This window comes from Zalophus californianus, chromosome 7, assembly GCF_009762305.2.
Source record: "Zalophus californianus isolate mZalCal1 chromosome 7, mZalCal1.pri.v2, whole genome shotgun sequence".
Lineage (NCBI taxonomy): Eukaryota > Metazoa > Chordata > Mammalia > Carnivora > Otariidae > Zalophus > Zalophus californianus.
The window spans coordinates 9847647-9863426 of NC_045601.1; the positions used below are offsets into that span (position 1 = coordinate 9847647).

General features: G+C 52.3%; 1 protein-coding gene across 7 annotated transcripts in view; it reads right to left on the bottom strand.

Annotated features, from left to right (window-relative positions):
- The window catches only part of SYNJ2 (synaptojanin 2), a 103265-nt gene that overhangs the window by 45369 nt on the left and 42116 nt on the right, over positions 1-15780 (bottom strand). For all 7 annotated transcript variants that reach the window (XM_027601887.2, XM_027601885.2, XM_027601886.2 and 4 more), the window contains exons 4-6: positions 15549-15774; positions 8369-8452; positions 1758-1819 (exon numbers count right to left, since the gene is read on the bottom strand). In XM_027601887.2, the coding sequence (XP_027457688.2) occupies positions 1758-1819; positions 8369-8452; positions 15549-15774 (372 nt within the window). The remainder of the gene's footprint in view (positions 1-1757; positions 1820-8368; positions 8453-15548; positions 15775-15780) is intronic.

A 15780-nucleotide genomic window follows, 5' to 3' on the forward strand; every position in this document is an offset into this window, starting at 1 on the left:
GGAGGAAGGGGTGGGGGGGGCCAGCAGCCCGTACAGGTGAGATAGACCCAGGCGCCGCCCACCATGAAAGGTTAACACTTCCATCCAAACTACCAGCGAAACAAGATCCTCCTCAGGCCGGCGCAGCCAAGGCCTGCTCAGTGCACCCCCTTCTCTCCCCTGGACAGCAGGTGGACAAGAGGGAGCAATGAACAACCTAGGGAACAGTACAGCACTGGCCACAGGTATTCCATGTGTACTCAAACTACCCAGGGAAAGGGGTTTCGTGGGGGCAGGTTGGGGGGGGTAAGGGATTTACTCTGGACCAAACACATCAAAGAAGGGAGAAACTCCTGAGAGCCCCCTGATGTGCCAGAGATGGGGCACCCCTCCAGGGGTCTGTAGCCCTGCCCCTTAGGACCCCCAGTGCCCCCCCGGCAGTGGGTCTGCTGGAGAATCATGAGCCCGAGCTCCTACACGGCGCTGCCATGAGCGTACCGGGGCAGCACCCAACGTGAGGCAGGGCAGCCCCATCCTGGCTAGACCGCTTTAGGAAGGCAGCGTGTCGTGAGCCACATTTCCAGTCCCGTCAAAGGGCTTACGGCCTTGAATGGGCTCCTGCGAGAAGAGAGGGCCTATCCTCGGGGGCACACACCATGCGCTAACAGGATTTAAAAATATTTAAGTCAGTGTGAACATTCTTAAAAAAAAAATATACACACACACACACACACACACACACACACACACACACACACACACACAAAGCTCATCAACACAAGGCTTTGAAACAAGCCCCGCATGCATGTCCCTTCCCTTCTACTGTGATCAGCTAGGGAGGAAATCTCATTTTCAATTTCCTAAGGACATTTAATGCAGCTCAGTGTCTCCTACAACGACGCCATCTACACAATGCACAGAACACATTAACAGCGTCCTGAAAACAGGCAAGAGGATCTTCATGTACACACACACCATGTGCTAATTCACGGTCACCGTCAGGCTGACGTGCCAGTCTGCGGTAAACAAGAAGGATGTGCACGGATTTAACAGCCAAATCAAGCTTCAGGCAGAACGATTAATACCCTTGGAAAAAAAAAATCACTCTTGGAATTTTTATGACATTCACTAATTTTTTAAAATTAGTATTTAGATTAAAAACGCAAATATTTTAAGAAAACATTAACTATGTCAAATATAAGTTACTGTTCAGTTGAGCGATAGCTATTCTTAAGAAAATTCCATAACAGGAAACGTGTAATGGTCCAGTCTGTGGTTCAGAAAATGAACTGTATATCTGCCAAATGGTTTTCTAGAATGATACATCAAAAACGAATAGTGAAATCTTTAGTAGCGGGAACTGGAAGTTAACAGTACTTTTATTTCTCACTTTATACCTTTCTATACTAAGACTTTTTAAGTCTGGGAATGTATCGCTTTTAAAGGAAAAACAAGCAGCCACAAATACCCTATAATTTAGGTTATCCCTTGTTAACTAGGACAAAGGGACAAAGCTTCATTAAAGGACGAACTGGAAAGATAAAATCATTGCCAAAGGTTACCTCAGTATTAATGAACTTTCAGGAAAACCTGAGAGCCACTAAAAATCCCGTTTTGTACACTCCCCTCTTGCCCAAAGAACCAAAGTAAAAGGCAGATGCAGGTCCAGGGTGTAGGGCCCTCCCCTCCCGCTGTCCCCTGTGCTTCTGTCCAGGGGGGGGGCGGGGGGGAGACTCTCAAAAGGATGACGGGCTTAGGATGGTGCCAAACAGTCCTACCTGTCGAAAGCAGGGGCGTTGGCTTCTAGGCCTCTGTTGAGTCTCAGATGATGAGAGCCAACCTAAAGCAAAGAGAAACACTAGTGATTCTTCCTGCTCCGTGAACCCAGGAAGTGATGGTCTTCCCCATCCCCCTCGCTGCCAGCCAGGCTACACGTGGCAGCCTCTCGCCCCTTCTGTGGCCCATGCACAGATCTGGAAGGCCCGCCTTGAACTCAGGTCCCGAAGCCCGAGTCTGGCTCTGCTGCAGCCCATCCCAAATGCCGCATGGACCCCACGCTGGCTGGAATTCTTCCAAAGGCAGAAGAGAAACTTCAGGGTCAGCCGATGAGACCCATGTCAGACTGCAGAGGTGAATGTAAGCCAACCAGGGAGAGAGAAACCACTTCTCAGCCTCCTCTGCAAGTCTGGGGACCTCGACCACCCTAAAATCTGAGTTATAACTACCTGCAAACTAAGATGCCTTATGATTTAGAATTACCTATTTAACATCAAAAGTTTAAGAAACAAACTTAAAATTATGTATTGTTATTGGGGCCAGCTTAAAAAAGCTCTCCCTGGACAAATCTGGGACAGTGTGAGCACTGAACTATAAAGGACAGTAATGGATTATAATCTGATGACTGAAACAGAAATTCACAAATCTCTACAGACGAGAGCTGGCTGACTGGGTGGATGAGTGGACAGATGAACGGACAGGGAGGTGGGCAGGTGGATGGGGGGAAGGGAGGGCTCTCCCTTACAGTAGAACACCAATCGATAAATGTGGTTACAGTGGTGGAAAAATCACCATTTTACAACCATCATAGTAAAGAATGGTTCAGCAAAACCACCTGTTGATCATAAATGTTCAGGGAGAGTCTGATGGGCATAGGTTCCTAGCATGGTCTGAGTCTCTCATAGATGCTTATGAGTTGAAAAGGAAGACACCGTAACTATAAGGAAAGAAACTGAGTAGCAACGTGCCTGAGTGATGGAAGCTAACATCACTAATGAGGGGGCACATGGCCACTGTGGGACATGGATGGGGCACTCTGACAAGGATGTGGTGGGGTCAGCGACCCACACCATGAACCCAATCATAATAAAACACCTGGAAACCCCCACATGAGGCACCTTGGGTTTAAAGAAAAAGAAGACCTGCATTCTCCAAAAATGTCAGTGTCCAAGAGACAGAAGGCAGAGGAACTGATCCAGATCAAAGGAGACTAGAGACGTGACAATGACACACAGGGCAGGATCACGTCCCAATCCCTGACCAAAGGGGGAAAGGTGCCATGACGGACAGTATGGGGACAATCGATAAACCTTGAATGTGGACTGCAGGTCAGTTTAGAGCATCGTGTCACACCTGCTGACCGCGTACCCATCCTGTGCTGATCAGGAGAACATATCTACCTTCAAGAAAAACGTCCCGACATATTAAGTAAGGAGACGTGATGTAAGCAACCCGCTCTCCAGGGGTTCGGGAAATAGCGGATCACATGTGTGGGGGCAGCAAGGGGTTCACATCAAGTGAATCTGGGTCAGGATGCATGGGAGTTCTCCCTACCGTTCCCACAACTTTTCTGTAGGTCTGGAATTATTTTAAGATAGAACGTTTCTTGAAGTGTATTGTTCGGCTTTGCTGGTTATGGGGCATTACAAACATGGTGTCATTAGGCTTGTCTGCACCACTGGGGGCCACTGTTATTTCCAAGTTTTCCTGCCATAGGTCATACATCCGTCCCTCTTCATACCCGAGGAAAGAGCCACTCTAGACAATGGGCTTCTCAGCAACAGACTTAGAAATCACTGGGATTAGGCGTGTCCGTCTAAATGATTCTACAAATAAAGTCCCAAGTCCCTTTTGGTCCTAAGAAATCTTGGGAGTCCTTAGGAGAGGCTCCACCAATCACTTTCACTTTGCTGCTGTGTTTATTCTGCACTCCTCTCCCCAAAGGCATCAACACCTGGCTGAGGAACGTGAGAGTTCATCCCCAAAACCTGCACAGCCCGAGTTCTGAGAAGACCGCTCTCTCCGGCACTCCGAGGCCGGTCAGCTCTTGTCTTTGGAACGCACGAGGTGGGCACCGGCAGAAAGCAGGCCCACGTTCCTCTGAGCCACCGTCCCCGAGATCCCCGAGGGCTGAAGCCCAAGAGAAGGGGCTGCTTGCTGCGCGGTCAGCCTGTCCGTCCGGGCCAGAAATCTCCCCTGGATAAGCTGCGGCTGTTTTCAGAATCCTTCCCAGGGGAAGGCAGTAAGGGGAGAGTAGAAAAACAATGGTCCAGGGCTCAGAAGCCTGGTGTTTAGTGACAAGTTCTGTTAATGGACATGTCTGCCTCTCCCCGAATCACAACCTAAAGTTTCTTCTTCTATACCCAGTGCAGCCAAGTCAGGGCGCCCCCCCAAACCACCCACCCCCCCCCCGCCCTTAGCAGCTCCTGGAGTAAAACATAAATTCCTTAGTGTCTCCATCTGGCCCCTGCCTGCCCTTCCGGTCTGATGTCTGGCCACGGTCCCCATGCCTTGGGCTGTGAGCAGCAAGCCTTGCAACCCCCTGGACACGCTGAGACCACTGGGCCGCCACACCCGCACATGTGGTCGCCTCTGCAGGCTGCCTTCCTCGCCTGGGCGATGTGGCCCCATCCCTCCCGAGTCGGTTCAGACACCCACCCCCTCAGCAGCCGAGCTGACCCTCCCCACAGCTGCCCTAGGGATCTTGGCTTCCTCTTTCATGGGCTCTACTCACACCAGCCTGTCATGACCTCCTCCCAAAGGCAGGGGCTATGACGTAAAGTGCCCCCATGTACCCACAGATGCTCAGTGTCTCTGGGATGAACAAATGGCTTGCTCTGAGGGCGGGGCGATGGGACACCAGCAGCCTCGTCCTTGGGCCTTGTCTTGATAGAGAGACACGTGGACACTGTCCCCACCTCACGGGCGAGGCTCTCATTCCACTCTCTGGGTGCAAAGAGCCATGTTCTCCCAATGCAACCTGTGTTCTTGTCTCCTAGATGGTATAACTTACGTTAAAAATATTAACAGCTACCACTTGTGCACCCTCCGGGTTCTGGAAACTGCACTGAATTCTACTATGTGCCGTGACGTAACCTCTCCATAACCCCGTGAGGTTGACTGTTAACCCCACTTACAGAAGAATAAACTAAGGCTGGGCAAAGAGAGGAACTTCTCGGGTTTTTTGTTTCTGATAAGAACCTTATTCTGAGATAAAGACTTGTCGAAAGAATAGGGCCCCTAAGCCAAGGGAACCAGAACTTGAACTGGAACCAGGGCCTATCATGGCTAAGTTTATGCTCTGAATCACAGCAGAAGCTGCCTCTCGATCGTGGTTCTTTGGGCGATGGCTGCTGGGAAACACAGGAGCTCGCTCATGCAAACACACAAGACCCGGGGCCCGCAGTGCGTGCGCGACTCTCTCCCGGATTCGGTTTGTTTGCATTAGGAGGATGTTTCCCTCAACCCAACGTCTTATTTTTGGAAACTGTCGCGCTACAAGGCATCTCACATCCTTCTGGGGACCAAAAAAAGTACAACTACACAAAGGAGCACATACAGTGCCGTGTACCCAAGAGCCTAGTGAACAGGGTGTGACAGGGAGGAGGCGAGTGTAGAGTGTAGGCAAGGTGGGAACAGCAGAGGGGACTAATCTGCATCCTCCTCCAACTGCTGACGTCATAGGAAGCTTCCAAAACGGAGACCTAACTCACCCTGGCAAGACCCGTCGGTATACGCGTGTGACAGGGGAGCAACATCTTCAATGGACTAAAAGTATAGAAAGAATATATTCCCTCACTAACCATACCAGGAGAGCAATTAGCTTTAAGTGTAAGATTTCAGTGTGGCTATTTATAAACCGCAAAGCTGTTTACATGGTAAAGAGGAAATTGTGAAAGGCACACGGTGGCTCGAAATGGTGTCAGGATCCAGGAGCTTGTAAGGAAGGCACCACTGCCGTGAAAACGTGCAGACAAATCATCATCCTGAGTCCCCTTTGCCCGTCCCCACCCCTATGCCCTATCTCTGGGAGGGCGCATCGGTTCCCAGGGAGAGCCCCCAAGAGGGTGCAACACTGCAATTTAAAATGCAAGTCGTCTGCCCAAAAATCTTTGCATTTTTCATCTAACCTAAGAAGGAGGGGAGACAAACAACCAGAATCAATCCTCGGGCTTGCCATTGGTAATTCAGAGAGGCGGGTGACTGCAGACCATCACCGAACCCGGTCGCCCTGAAGATGACCTAATCTCTCTTTGATGGTGGATGGTTTTAGAGGATAAACATGGGTATCAGACCCAAAGGTTAGCAAATCCTCCGTAAGATTAATAAACACTAGAGCCTTTGGAAACTTATTTTGAAGAAACCACGGAGGCTCTGGGGCGGTACAAGTGTTATGAATCTAAAAGGCACCACGGCTGCCAAAAGCGAGCTCCTGGCCCCCCGAGCTCCACTGAGGCTGCCCATGTTGGGTTGAGGGACAGCTGTTCCATGTCAGGGTCAGGCTGCATCAAGTGGGTCAAGCTGGGGACCAAAATTAAAGAGGCGGATGACAGACCAGTTTTGCTTTGTTTTGGGAAGAGGGAGACCGGAACATGGAGAGTCCTAGAAATGGGATGGAAGATGCCAAGAGCTGGAAAGCCTCGGGCAAGACACAATGGAGAGAGGGAGAAGCTTCTCGAAAGTCTGGGGAATCAGACTCACTCGGATGCGCCCCCCGCAATGCCCTGCAGACAGGCAGCTTGTAAGGCCGGGAGCAGACCGCTGGTAACATCGGCCATCCCAAATCCTGATCTCAGGGTCAGCGTCGGAGGTCAGAAGGACCCAGAACTGGACACAGGGGTGAAGGGGATGAATTTCACAGGCTCCTGCCCGAATTCCAAGACTATCACAACCACCCCCAATTTCTGGATTTCTTAAAGTCTTCACGTGAAACCTAACATTGTCTCCTGCTTCCTTTTTATCCCCTACTCACTTGATGTTTGCTTTTTATTCTTCTAAATACAGAGCTCCAGAAGTTTCAGAAGGAAAACTCCAAATTGAAAGAAAATCAAGTTTCAAAAACCCTTTTTGGAATGTCCCAAACAGGTAAATCTATAGAGACAGAAAATAGACTGGCTGTTGCTTTGGCCTTGGGGAGAGCTGGGAGGGCACGGGGAGGGGTGACAGCCAGCGGGGACAGGGTTCTTAGTGGTGATGAGTCCTCTAAAATTAGACCACGGTGATTGGCTCCATGACTCTATAAATGCACTAAAAACCACTGAATTGTACGCTTTAAATGGGTGGAGTTTATGGCATATAAATTAGATTGCGATAAAGCCATTTAAAAGAACTGTTTTGGGATGAGCTCCAGAATCATCTTCCCTGTCCTAATCACCCTCAGGAATGTCTGTCCATGCCGCCACGTAATGCCACCAGCCAGCCTCATACATCTTAGCTGTTCCTTTCTGATGGGAAGACTGAAGGCTGAAAAAGCTTCTCCCTCCACCAGAAGTCAGACCCCACAGGAGACCCTCACGCCTCCACCTCCCTCCAGGAACTGACATGGTTCCTTATCAAGACTGTCAACGGCACAATGACAGCCACGTGGACAAAGTGCCTCCTGCTGCCACGGCGTCAAGTCAAGGGCCGGCGAGAGACCCAGTGGTGGCAAACAGCCCCCAAGAACCTGGCAGACGGCCCTGAGCCTCTTGAAGCACTGCTGACAACCCAACCGCCAACACGCAGCGCCCTTGGTAAGGGGAGCCGGAACCACAGAGGCCTGGGCAGGGGGGTCTTCTGGGCACACAGACGATCGCTTGGGCCAGATGGCAAGGTCTGGGGTCGACGCTGAGGAACCTCAGACCCACTCGGCCCATGACCCTCCGGGGAAGGAACTCGAGAACGAGGCAGTGCACAGTTCCACGGACGACAAACGTGTCCTTGGAATGTGGTGCCATGCCCTGAACTCTTCCCAGGAGACAGAACGCCAAATACCTCTGGCACAGACCAGAGCCCTGTTTTAGACTGCAAGGTGTATTTTTAGAAATCACGGGAAAGTTCCGTGCCATTCTCACGTGTTCCCACAGCAGGTACCCCCCTCCGGCCATCGGACCTGCTGCATGCTGCATGGCCACTAGGGCCTGGAAACCTTTCAAAGCCCCCGTAGGATGGTCTCAGCTCTCAAAAAACATCTTTGGCCGTGTTCTCCATACACTGAACTTGGGGGCTAACAAAGTAATTCCACTCAATTACATTACGTGGCTTGCTCATCAGCAAAGGCCTCCCTTCCCATGTGGTGCCATCAGCAAAGGCCTCCCTTGGAATGTGGTGCCATGCCCTGAACTCTTCCCAGGAGACAGACCCTGCATTAACAGCAAGCTCAGGGTCAGAAGATTACACACGATGTATACATTTCTGTATATAAACACCACACACACACGTGAACACACACATGTGCATGCATACACACACACACACACACACACACACACAGAGGTGTGCAGACTTCAGCAGCTCAGCTCAATCCAATGGACCTGAGGAACAAGCCTGGAAACTGAAGGAAATAGGGTTAAAAGAAACAAACCACAGTTGTTCCGAAGAGAGAGGCAGGTGACTTACTTTTTTCATTACCTACCTGAAGCCCGGGCTGTTCCCAAAACAGTGGAACGGAGCCTCTGATCTGGACAAAAGACGACACTCCGTCATCCATGTAAATTGTCTGCACCACAAGGAAACATAAAGGGAAAGTATTCCTCAATGAAACTGAATGTCCTGGGGCCGGGTAACGGGATCCGGCCGCCTGAGACCCGACACCAGCCCGAATGAAGGGCAGACAGGGGACTTCTGTGCCCTCGGCTCCCTTGGCCAGCCTGGCCTCGCTGTTCCCTGACCCAAGGCCAGCCCCGTGTGCTCACGGGCATGCTGGTGGCTGACCAGCCTCCACGGAGTCTGGAGTGGGCACAGGGCCCCCTGGGGAGAGCCACAGCCGCCCGGGACTAAACACAGCCTTCCCCAGCTCCCTGGAAAGCCCAGCAATGCCTCCCCGCTCCCCACTGTAGGAACAGAAGCAAATGTGCTCTGGAATTTAACTAAGACTTTCCTTAGAGCCCTCTATTCTCACCTTGTCAACTAGCTAAGTAGCAGAGAGCAATTGCAAAGGGATGGATGAAACAAACAAGCTATGGCCAGAAGACCGGGGTGACCACACGAGTTACTGACACTGCACTTGACAACGCAGGTCAAGACTTGACTTGAACTTGCAGTTGCTTCTGGCCCTATGCCACCGTGTTCCTAAACCCATCACTAAGTCAACATACGCCACACAGCCTCCACAGGCTTCCAGTGGGGAGCGCCTGCCTGGAAGCAGAGGATACTCACCCGCTAAAGAATAGATCTCCTCCCCCACCACACACACCGTTACTTCGGGGTGTACCAGCTCATCTACCTGCAGCCCCCCCCCCCCCGACGTTGTATGCAAGGGAGTGTTACAGGGACAAGAAGTACAGTCCTGAGCATCACGAGGGGAGGCTGCAGCGACTATCAGATGCACTGCCCTTTATCTGAGTAATTCTACCCTGGCCTGGCAGGGCCAGCCTGGGCTATGCTGCTGATCCTTTCCGTTTCTTACCAGCCTGCTCCCTTACAGGGTAGCTTTCTGTGAGGCTAGATCACGCTCAGATCACACATGCATTAGTAATTCTGTGGCGGCAGAGGACCTGAGCATCAGACGCGCAGCTCCCTGGAACAACGGGAATTACGGGAGCCTGGCAGCTACAGAGTTGAGTTGAACTCCTTTTTCCAAAGGGAAAAGCACTGGGTTAAGAACTTGTCTGTTTCCAGATACGGACTACCAGCAAATTTGCTACGCCCTATTATTCTACTAAAAACAACAACAACAACAACAACAACAACAACAAAACCCCATAAAAACCAAAAACCAAAACCAGGAGCACCTCGATGGCTCAGTCCGTTAAGCCTTCAGCTCAGGTCATTATCCCTGGGTCCTGGGATCAAGACCCACATTGGGCTCCCTGCTCAGAGGGGAGTCTGCTTCTCCCTCTGCCTCTGCCCCTCCCCCCAGCTTGTGCGCGCTCTCTCTCTCTCTCTCTCATAAATAAAATCTTAAAACAAAACAAACGACCAAAACTAGAAGAAAGCAGCAGACTGCTTAAACTAATGTAGGCATCATTGACTACAGGGAGATTAAAAGCTTACAGGTCCAGATTAGTGAGAAAGAAACCAATTTAGCCAACGTTTCTCTATAAGGATAGCCCTTAACAGTGCCAGGACCTCATTCAAGCTATGGAACTATTACCCTTCACTTTAACACGTGCTAAATGAGCTACTTCTAGCATCAGACCACACTCCTCTTGAGCTGGAACTTGCACAGGCAGAACGGGCTTCAGAAAATAACCCCCAGGAGGCCCCACACTCCAGACCCCACCCCTGGGACAGGAAGAAAAGATGCCTCTGATTTCTCCACTCCTCCCTCCCACGTGAAGATATTTCAGTTCTGCGTCCCATTCACCATCAGGACCACCTTCTTTGTTGCCAAGGTGATAAGACAAAGCCAGCACTGACAAAGCCAGTGGTGCTTTTCTTCTGAGCTAAAGAACAGAGGTTTTAATACTTCTGGCAGACTCGACGCCTCGCCTCCCAGAAGTGGTTTTCACAGAGGGCATCGGGATCCTGGGGGGAGGGGAGAGGAGGGGGAACAGGGAAGCAGGTCAGTTCATGGGCTCTGGGACAGCACCTTCTACCTGCCAGCTCCCATGTGCCCTGCAGGGTGACCCTGGCCACATTCCTTAACCACTTTGGGCCTCAGTTTCCCTCTCTTGGTGAAGTTACTGTCACCTGGTCGCAGGGAGGAGTAAATGAGTAATGAGGGAAGATGATGCCAGTGCAGGGCGGTGGTTCATTGCTCTCGAGGGCAGGAGAACACTGCCCAGGAGTGTGGATGAGGGCCCCTGCGGAGGACTGACAGACCGGGCAGGGGTCAGAGCACTGGGGGAGCAGGGCTTAGGCTGTGGGGAGCGGGACTGCAGGAACACACATGGGGTGGGAGGGAGTCCACCATGGCTGAGCGGTGGCGAGCCCACGCTGGGCCTGAGACACCCTGGCCTTGGCAACTCAGAGTGGCCCCTTTCACGGAGTGGTGGGAGCAGAAACCCAAGGACCCTAAAAAGAAAGGGATAATGCAGGGAGACTTGCAAGCCAGCAGATACTCTTTTATCTGAAAGGCTTTGGCTCAACTTCCATTTCCAGGTAAGGTGTTTGCAAACCAGTGCTTTTCAAGTCTGCTGCATTCCTGGGAAGACACGCAGACGTCCTCGCCTTCCCAGATTAATCAGTGGCCTTATCTTCAATAGCCAAATACTTTTCCTCTTCTTTTTTTTCTTTTGGTAGACCAAAGGGACTTTTTGGGGTTTGTTTTTCTGCATGGTGAGTCACGGCTGCAGAGCAATCCTACCAGGTATGACTCACAGCAGAGCCGAAAGGACTCCAGGCTTCTTCCCAGGAAGACTGAGATGAAGTCCATACCTGCACACATGTGTGCACCACACACACACCACACACAACCCCCCCCAAACACGCACTCACACACCACACATCAATGCACACACCTGTGCGTGCGCACACACGAACCTTCCCCCCGAAACATGCACACTTACATGCTACACGTGCACGTGCACACACACGTGCACACACACACACACACAGCCTGCCTTGGAGGAGAAAGCCTGTTCATTCCTCTGAGGAAAAATGTTAAAGCAAGGCAGAGTGGGTGGTGCTGAAAGCATCTCCCTCTTCCGGCTCCCTGAACATTTAATTTAGGAAGGACCCCGCCTCAGGGGACCCACCTGCTCTCTGTCTAGTCCCACTGTTTGCAAAGGGGCACGGCATAATTCGTCAGCCACATTCAAGCATTTAGTGAAGGATTCCCACTCCCACATGGCCACAGGCTGGGGTCTGAAGAGCCTCACTTCTGCAGCAGGGGCCTGGGATCCACGGGCGACTGCCCAGAGGAGCCAAGCAGACCCAGCTGAGACCCCTTCCTGCTGCAGCTCAGCACCCACTTTCCTCCAAGATGCTGCCTGCCACTCTCTGGTGAGGAGCCCACGTTCCAAAGCCTGCCCTTCTTCCACGGTCGGGTCACAAAGCAGGCAACACCATGCTACCGGAACGAATCAACCCCACTCTGCAAACGGCATCACTTTGATTCGAAGGCCTCAGCAAGCAATGCACACTCTGCCGTCACCCTGAGCAAAGCCACCAAGGTTGCAGGCAGGTGCACGCTACCCCAGAGCACCATCCTTTCCCAGGCCGGACAGTCTCGGTTCCACAAACGCCAGGCAGCGGGCCATGCGGGCTCCCGGGGGTGACTTCTCCAGGCCCCCATCACATCCCCGCAGCCCCTGATGGGCCAACTTCAACGGGGTTTCAGCAGGTTTCCCGGACGGTTACCGTGCAGCTCCCCCTGCCAAGCTTCCCCCCCGCCGAGCGCACAGATGCCCGCAGCCTGCACATCCTCCCCGGGCGCCCGTACCCAGAAGCCCCCTCACCAGCAGGTGGCGGAGGGAGGAAGGCAGAGGTGTGCTTGGCAGCAACACTGGTTACATATATACTCCACTTAGGAAAAGGTTTTTGTGTTAAAAACAAACAACTGAGATCAACCTAAGCACTTCTATTGCTATAAAATGCTGTCAACAAAATCATTCCACGATTGCAGAGACAGAGAAAATGGCTGTCTTGGACAAGCGGGAGCAACATCAGATTCTTGTCTCTTGGGGAGCAGCTTCTTTCCTTCAGCCTTGGCTGCTCATCCTGCCTCTGAAAACACTTCAGGGAAGGGGACGACGCACCTACGGCAGACGCCACCTCTTCGGGAAGTGGCTGACCCCCCGTCCGGGCTGCGCTGGCTCCCAGGGCACGGCCAGGGTGTCCCTCGGCCAGACGCTTTCCTCGGAAGCACACACCTTCACTCCTGCCCCGCCACGGCGGCCCCACGTGGTGCTGTGCGCGTCCGTGAGCACCGCCTGGGGGGCCCTCCCAGGACGGTGAAGGTGCCTGTCCTGTTCCTACTGCCTTCCTGCCTGGGCGGGCTCACAACCACACTCAGCTGGGGGGCTCCGAGTCTGCTCCCCTGTTGCCAACGAGGACATACCTGGAGTCGGCTCTGAACTGACGCCTCCCTGCACCTGGGGGTGGCCTTCTCCGCCACTCCTGCCCCCCGGCCCCACACCATGGTGGTCACACTGTCTGAGGGCTCTCGGAAGGCATGAATCATCCTGGGAGAGCATGTGGTCTGTTGGGAGTAGCCCCACAGAGAACCGCTCTGGGGGCAAGGCCACCATGACGCCCTTGACCCGTTACATGTCTGGTAAAAACAAAATCACCATGCGCCCAAGGAGCCATGCTGGTCCCGGATGAGGGCCACATTCACCGCCCATCTCTGGGGGAACAGCAGATGGGGGTGTCCGGCTGCCTGTCGGCCTGTCTGATGCTTCTAGAGCAAGGTTGGGCTGAGGGTTTCATCAAGAAAACCTCGGTCTGATCCAGAGTCCAGAAGAGGAAAAGGGAGAGAAAGCACGAACTAGGAAGACCGCAAAGGCTGCGTGAACCAGGAAATCCCTCCGCGATCCTGAGAAAGGAGGCAGGTGGAGGCCATTTAAATAGCACGGGGCTGCAGGCTCCAGGAGCCAGACGGCAGGCGGGTGGTGTCTCTGAGGCCCTGCTGGGCCGGCCATGAGGAAACAAGGTCCCTGTCTCTGAGCCCGAGCAGTTGGGCGCATGGGACAAATGCCAGTCACCAGGCCCACACAGATGAAATAACCAAAGTCCCCAGCCCTAGTCTGTAGAAAAATGAGAAAAGCAAGCACAGTATCGAGATTTTTCACAAAGCTAAATGTACTGCATTTAAAGCACTGTCCCTTAACACTGAATTATGTCTTTATGGGTTCAACTGTGTCCCCCAAAAAGATATGTTGAAATCCTAATCCCCAGCACTCAGAATGTGACCTTATTTGGAGATGCGGTTAAGATGGGGCACACTGGACAGGGTGGGGTCTCCTCGTTAAAGGGGAGAGGGCCACCACATGGAGGTGAGGCAGAGATGGGAGGGCTGCCACAAGGGGGCCCCCAGAGCTGGAAGAGGCAGGAAGGATCCTCCTCTAGGGGCTTCAAAGGGAGCATGGTCCTGCCAACACGCCGAGTTTGGACCTCTGGCCTCCAGAACCGTGAGACAATAAATAGTTGTTTTAAGCCCTGTCTGCGGCACTTTTTTACAGCAGATTTGCAGTGTTAAAATGCCCATCTCTCAGGAACAACAGTGAGAGGGAGGGCAGGTGCTTTTCCAATGACTTACTTGATAAGGATACAATAGATGAGACCCCAATTTTTTTTAAAAAAAGGTTGAAACTCACAACTCTGGGAAGCACCAAACAAGAAGAGTAAATAAGGGACTATCTACCCAAAAGCCGGATGGAGAGCAAGGCAGGGGCCACGCTCCAGTGCCGCAGATAAAAACCTCTTCCATCTGCTTCAGTTGCCAGGTTCAGGGGCATGGGCATTTTGATTTGTACAAATACGCTTAGCACCTCTGGCCCCCAGTTCCTGGCACAGCGCTCAGCCCCTGGCAGGCGATAAACAATAACGATCTGTTGAGTGCACTGATTCAAAGGCTCATCACACAAGGATAAGCATGGGGATGGGATGCGGTAATGTAGGCGGGGCCATGCAAACGAAAGGAAGTACTTTCCATCACTCGGACATGAGCAAGAAAAAAGAAAATGTCCTCCAATCTCAGGGCCACATTTTCTCTGACATTTTTAGCCAGATATTATTTATATCCAGGAGAGGAGACAGAATGAACAGCCATCACAGGCAAGATGCGGCTCATCGGAAAGCTCCCGTTCCAAAGTCCTCCTCCTCAGCATCTGACTCCAAGAGGACCTCCTCACCTTAAGCCCAAGCAGGGGGCAGCTCACACGCAGAAAGCAGGTGCTCAGATCTGTGCTGAATTAAACTGGCTCACGTGCTGGTAGAAAACACCTCTCTCGGCTGCAAGAAGGAGGGGATGCAAAGCCACATCGAGGCTAAATAAACAGGCTGTTTGCAGCGTGACACCCCCAGCCACGTGGCACCTGTGCCTTTCATGGGGTTTGCCTTTCTTATAATTTGTTCCACCTGTCAGTCTACAAGGTGGCCTTAGCCTACAGATTTGCAACTAGAGAGAAAAAAAAAAACAAACCAATGTAAGACAGCATCTCTGGGAATGAGAACAGAATTTAGGGGGAGAAAAAAATCAATGAGATATTAAGCAGATGGGTTATATTCATGCAAGCTGAAAGCAAGTGCCGCTGAACACGCAGATTTCGCAACTCCCAGGTGCTAAGACATGCTCCGGTTGATTTAGAATGAAAAATGGTTTCTCCTCTCATCCCTGCTTTACTGATCTACTTTTCGTCTTAAGAAGATTTGCCAACCCTGCTGGTTCAGCCATCGCCTGCCCTCTGAAATAACTATCACCCTTTATGACCATAGCAAAAACTCCTGCTTCCTTTTAGCTGAAAGTACCTCGGGGAAGCAGTATTACCCCAGCAAAAGTGAATCAAGAAAGACAGCCCAGGCCAACTGGAAGCCACATTTGCAGGCAGAGCCCCAATGACTCTGTTCTCTAATCAGAAGGAGGAAGCCACGATCACCAGAAACGACCTCCAATATGCCTGGACCTCTTCTGCCCCAAACGGATACGCACGTGCACGGCCGTGTCCCCTCCGAACCACCAGGCGCCACCGACCGGGCCGGGCACTGACCTGTTCAGTCTCCACGAAGTTGGACACATGGCCATCGTCGTTCACGCCGCGGGTGTGGAAGCGAGCGCCGGCGCGCTCGCAGCTGATGCGGGAGATGAGGCAGGCCTTGGCCTGCTTGTGCGAGGCGTACACCGTGCGGATGGACACCACGCCGCAGATGACCTTCAGCAGCCAGTCGCAGCAGCTCACCTGGTGCTGCCTCAGGGGCACGTGCAGCAGCTGGTTCCTGCAA